The 5,461-nt window shown below is 64.8% G+C and overlaps 1 protein-coding gene across 1 annotated transcript in view; it reads right to left on the bottom strand.

Annotated features, from left to right (window-relative positions):
- Nucleotides 1-930: 930 nt before the first annotated feature.
- The window catches only part of MXD4 (MAX dimerization protein 4), a 12,353-nt gene continuing 7,822 nt past the window's right edge, over nt 931-5,461 (bottom strand). The window contains exons 3-4 of the mRNA XM_015594985.2: nt 4,556-4,718; nt 931-4,119 (exon numbers count right to left, since the gene is read on the bottom strand). Of these exons, the coding sequence (XP_015450471.1) occupies nt 3,962-4,119; nt 4,556-4,718 (321 nt within the window). The 3' untranslated portion in view covers nt 931-3,961. The remainder of the gene's footprint in view (nt 4,120-4,555; nt 4,719-5,461) is intronic.

Below are 5,461 nucleotides of genomic sequence, written 5' to 3'. Positions count from 1 at the left end.
GTGTCCTGCCTGGGGCACTTACTGCCATCCAGGCCTGACCATGGAGGTAGAATTTGGTGAGAGGGGCTTCTGAGGACCAGGGTCGGGCCCCGGGCCCACCACCCTTCGGCAGGTGACCTGGGGAGGGCAGGTACCTTCCAGCTCCACTGTCCTGCCTGTGAGATACGTGAAGTGCTTAGCGTTTGGCAGAGCGCCTGGGGTCCTTGGGCCGCAGTGACTAACGTCACAGCACCTTTGGAATTCAAGGCCTACCTTTACATATGGACCCCAGCTGCATTCTGGGTTTTCTCGGGGTGCCCCCAGGGGGCTCGCACAGGCTCCCTGCTGCTGCAGGAGGGCCGGGAGCTCAGGTCCTCTCCCACAGACACGGAGACCACCTGCGGGTCCCCTCAAGCCACTTCTGGGGGGATGTGGCTTTGTGTCCAAGGGCAGGACAGCCCTGTCTGGCCACCCACCTCTCAGTCACTCCAGGTGGGCATTCTGTCCCCCATGGTCCTCTCCTGGGGCCACTGTTTCACATACCTCCCCACAGCGCAGGTCCTGATGGCCAGAGGTAGAGGCCATGTCTAGGACATTCTGGGGACTACTGAGGACAAGTCCAAGGAGGGTTTCTCAGGTGCATCCAGAGAGCCGACAGCCGCCGTGCGGAACATGCAGAGGCAGGCCGATCGCACCCCCGAGGACACCTAGAGCACCCGCACAACCAAGCTGTCCTCCAGAGGCAGGACCAGCCCCAGGGCCAGAGGCAAAGCCTGAACGCCTGCTAGTTGCCAAACGTGTGTGTGTGGGGGGGTTCATCTCACACTCCAGGTGTGATTGTCCAGGGAGGCGGCAGTGACAGTGGGGTCTCAGTGGTGGGCTCAGGCTCCCTAAGAAGCCCATGGGGAGAGAGTTGAACACGGCGATGGAAAGAACTGGAAGCCAGAGGGGTGAGGTATAAAGTCTGTATTTACGTTACAAAGACAGAGGGTGCAGCACGTCCCTCCCGGTGGCGAGCAGGAGGGTGGGTGGCCTGTCTCCCTCCAGCGGGGACCTTGTGATATGCCCACCCAGCCAACACCAGGCCCCCTGGGTGGCCCCAGACCCTGGCACTGAGCCTGCCCTAGTGCCCTAAAAGTGGCCCAGGGTCAGAGTCTTGGGTGCACAGCAGTGGGGAAGGGACACCAGGTCAGCTGGCCCAGAGAGAAGCGGGGGGTGCGGAGTGAGGGCAGCCTGCCTCGCCCGCAGGTGGGGATTGTCTGGGGCAGAAAGGGGAGCGAGGACCTCGGGGCGCCGTGGGTACCGGGCAGCAGCCTCAGGGAAGCAGGCTTGGCCCCCTCCCCACCCCCCGCCTCCGAGGCCCATTCTGCAGAGGCGGCCCAGGGCTCTGGGGGGCAGCCTTCCTACAGCCTCCCCGGCCTCTGGCCTGGAGTGTGGAGACCCCAACCTGAACCTGGGGTCCAGGGTCTCAGCCACCGAGTGCCACAGTGGCTCACAGGGGCGTGGGAGGGCGGACGGAGAGGCGCTGACACCCCGCTGGCCCTGTTCCAGTCCTGTTTGCTTTCTATGGACCTAGCAGCTGAGTGTGCTCCCGACAATCCACGGTCGCGACAGGGTGCCCCAGCCCCGCGGCCACCAGCAACGGCAACCTGCGCAGTGGCAGGGAGCCGGACGACGGGGAACGGACGTGGAACTCCTAGCACCAGACCCTGGCCCCAGGCTGCCCCCCCACACGTCTGCTGGTGCAGGGGGGGCAGGGCGTCTGGGACCACAGCACCCCTGGGTGGTCAGTGAGGCCAACTCTCCGGCCCATACGGGAACCATGGCCTGAAAAGCCACGGGTAGAGCTGCCAGGACGGTCGGCCGAGGGCCCCAGCTGGTCGCCAGGTGGGGTTCTGCTGGCCAGAGATGGGGTGGGGTGGGGAGCTGAAGCTTCACTTCTGAACACAGGCCACCCCAGGGCCTGGACCGTGTCTCCTGGAGCAGCATGTCAGCCGCGGGTGCTCCTGCCCTGCTCGGAGCATGCGGGGCGCTCACAAGCGACACTCGGGGGGTGTGCTCCAGCAGGCAGGGTCCCCAGGCACCCAGGGGAGCTGGGGGGAGATGCCCACAGTGAAGCTTTCCTTATGGTTACCGGCAAGAGGACAACCTCCCGCTCCGTGTCCCGCCCCCTGCTCTTCAGCTGCCATTCTGAGCCCCTGCAGGGCAGACTCTGTGCCAGAGCTACTTCAGGGGACCCCTTTCTGCCTCAGGCGACTCACCCTGGGGTGAATGTTGGCATGACCAAAGAAGAACAATCTGGAAACTGTTTACAATGCACCAGACGGGAAAGCAGACACTGCGTGGGTCAGCCCCACAGCCCAACACCCAAATATTGCTGTGTGGTACCTGGGGTCTGGGACTTCAGAACGAAAGGCAGAAGCCTCCTAGTGCCCAAGCCTGATCCCCGGGGTGAGAGCCGTCTTCACCAGCTGCCCATGTCTGAGACCAGGAACCCTCGCCCAGGGCGGGGGTGGGGGGTTCAAGCTGGGCACAGGTGAGAACCTACTTATCTGGTTAGTAGGCTCTGGACCAGGAGGCCAGGCCACGCAGCAGGCCCCTGCAAGGACCGCGTTGCGGCTCCTCCCTCTGGGTGTCCGAATGCCTGACCCGGCCTGCAGTCTCTCATCCTCAGGAAGTGGTGACTGCTGGACGGGCTGTCCCATGGGAGGGGGGCGAGGAGGACACCTGCTGGGCAGGTCAGGGAACCCCGTGAGCCACAAGGGAGATGCTGGTGGTGGTGGTCGGGGTGGGGCCAGACACGGGACACAAGGCACACTTGGGCGATGGTGACAGACGGACGAGTCCCTGAGACGCTGGGTCGCTCCCACCCCTCAGCAAACAAGGACGCAACGACGCTAGGAAAATAGAGTACAAAAATCTCGTACAGGAAATGGAGGCGGCGCACGGCACTTGGCGGGAATCTTTAGAGCTGTTTTCTCTCTTTAAAAACGTTTCTTCTGTCTTTTGGAAAAGCCTCTTTCCCAGGAGCCCTGCTCTGGGCTGCTTGGCAATACAGCCTTTTTTTTTTTTGGCTTTTGATTTTTTTAAAGGGAGACAAGAAAGCCCCCTGAGGACCCAGTGGCCTCACCTGTCCGGCTCCCAGCGCACCTCAGTCCCTGCTGGGAGAAGCCCCTTCCTTGTGCAGACTGGGCGGGTGGCCAGGGGTGGGAGGGGGAGCTGGGCACAGGCAGGGGCCAGCGTTTGCCCAGGTGACCCGGGAAGGCCAGCCGCCTTGGGGCATGTGCCCTCTGGGTTCCAGGGACCTCTGAGTCTGGTGACCATGCGTGTCTGCGTGTGTGCAGGTGCGGGTGGGCGTGCCTAGGCGCGTGCACGTGTACATCTGAGGGACCTAAGAGCAGAAGCTGCCTAGCTGGGCGTGGGGTGACCTGGCCGGCCCAGGAACCCAGCCCTGCCCCTGGACAGCGAGAGGAGCAAAGGCCCCTCCCAGCCCTCCGGCCCCAGCGTGCTCACCCAAGTCCCGCCCTTCACGGATCCCTCTGTCCATGCTTCAGGAGCCTACGTGGACCAACGGATGGATGGACAGATGGATGGATGGAAAACCAAGCCTTCCTTCTTTCCTTCCTCGGTCCACTCGTGGGATCCGGGCCGGGGTCCGAGCTCCCCGCAGTGGTCATTAAGCCCTTAAACGGCGCCCGCCGAGTTTGCAGCAATGACATTTAATACTTCTGGAATGATTAGGAATCTGAGGACAGACTGTGGGCGGCTACGCTGGGCTCCGGGACCTGGGAGCTGGGCCCGCCCCGTGCCGGGGTCCCTGCCCAGCTGGGAGGGGCAGGCGGGCGGAGGCGGGCAGCCCAGCTTGGTGGCTGGGGCTTCCAGAATGGCACAGCAGTGGGCCCATGGAGCGGCTCGAGAGGGCTGGAGGGTTGACGTGCTTGGCTGGGTGGGCGAGCGGCCCAAGGAGCTCAGGGCACCGGGCCTACGAGAGGCCGGGGCAGCCAGGCCGCCGGCATGGGGGCCCGTAGCCACCGTCGCTGCAGCCGCCACTCTGCAGGCTGTAGTGGTCATCCACGTCACTGCCGCTGCCAACACTGTCCAGCTCACCGGGGCCAAACTCCATGCCCTCCACATCCACTTCTGGGGAGAGCAGAGGGAATGGTGTTGGGCACTGCAACGTGCCAGTGGGGTTCCCTTCAAATTTGGGGGGTCTCTGCCCTTCATGGAGGAAGCAGAGGCTCTGAGAGTGGGGGTGCTGGAAAGACGGGGCTCCTGGTCTATGGCCCCTGAAGCACACTAGCCCACTGAGCCCAGCTCTGGCCCTCGTGTGTGCAGATCACCTGGCCCGTGTCTTCCCCAGCTCACCCCGTTACTTCTGTCCCCGCGCAGAGGGCACTCGGACGGTGCCAGGGACACTGTCACGTGGGCATCCGCTGCCCGCTGCTATCACTACCACCCCCTCCCCTCCCCCAGGCCGCCTCCCTGGCCAGCCCCACTGTCCCAGCTTCCCACCTAGGGGCTGCCGGGAGCACACGCCCAAGCCAAGGACCTGTCAGGGTGGCCCATGTGTCCCCACCTTGCTCCGAGTCGTCCGTGGAGACGGCGGAGCCCGTGCTGTCCGTGCGCACGCGCTCCAGGCTCTGCACGGACAGCTGCTCCAGGCGCCTCTTCAGGAAGCGGTGCTCACGCTGCAGCTGCTCCTTGATGCTCAGTGCCCGGCGGTCCTGCTCCTCTAGTTTCTGGAGGCGGCGGGGAGGTCTGTGAGCCTGGGGGCCACCCCCTCCCCCACAGGGGCACTGAGGCCTGGGCGGGTTTCCCATCTTCCACCCAGCCTGAGCCCAGGGCCACAGGGTACCTAGTCCCTGCAGGCCCCGAAGGCTAGAGGCACCCCGCCTCACCCCCACCAGGTTGTTATTAGGTGCATCTGCCAGCCCAGTGCGGGGTGGCTGCTGACCAGCTCCAGAAGACCCACAGTCACCAGCCAGCTTAGCCAAGCCAAGTCACATGTGGGCCGGAAGCCCTGGGACAGCACGTCCAGGTCTGGGTGCTCCCTCCTCCAGAGGACAGCGCTGCCCATGGCGGCTGCTCCCTGCACACACTGCACCCACCCAGCCGGACCAGCCCACCTGGCCTCGGCCTTCTCCTCACCTTCCCCTGCCCTGAGACTGGCCTGCGCTGGGAGGGCCCGGGACATGGCCGTGACGCTCTCAAAGCTCCAGCCCCCCTGCCTAGGGATGCAGCACCTATGCAGGCCCCCAGGGCCTGATCAGGGGCCCCTCGAGGGGACTAAGACCCACTCTGGTTGGCCCAAGTATGGCAAGACACCAAGTCCAGCAGGTCTCAGGCTCAGACCTTCGGGGTCCTGCTCAAGCCACACCCCACTGGCAGGCCCCAGGACCCTATGCCCCGCAAGCTCCACCAGGCCTGGGCGCCCGCTTCCCACTGGCCTCCCAGCATGGAAGGAGCCCCGCCCTCCTGGCCC

The sequence above is a fragment of the Pteropus alecto genome, unplaced genomic scaffold, assembly GCF_000325575.1.
Source record: "Pteropus alecto unplaced genomic scaffold, ASM32557v1 scaffold5, whole genome shotgun sequence".
Classification (NCBI taxonomy): domain Eukaryota; kingdom Metazoa; phylum Chordata; class Mammalia; order Chiroptera; family Pteropodidae; genus Pteropus; species Pteropus alecto.
Note: the sequence above shows the minus strand (reverse complement) of the source record. Positions and strands in the feature narration are given on the sequence as shown.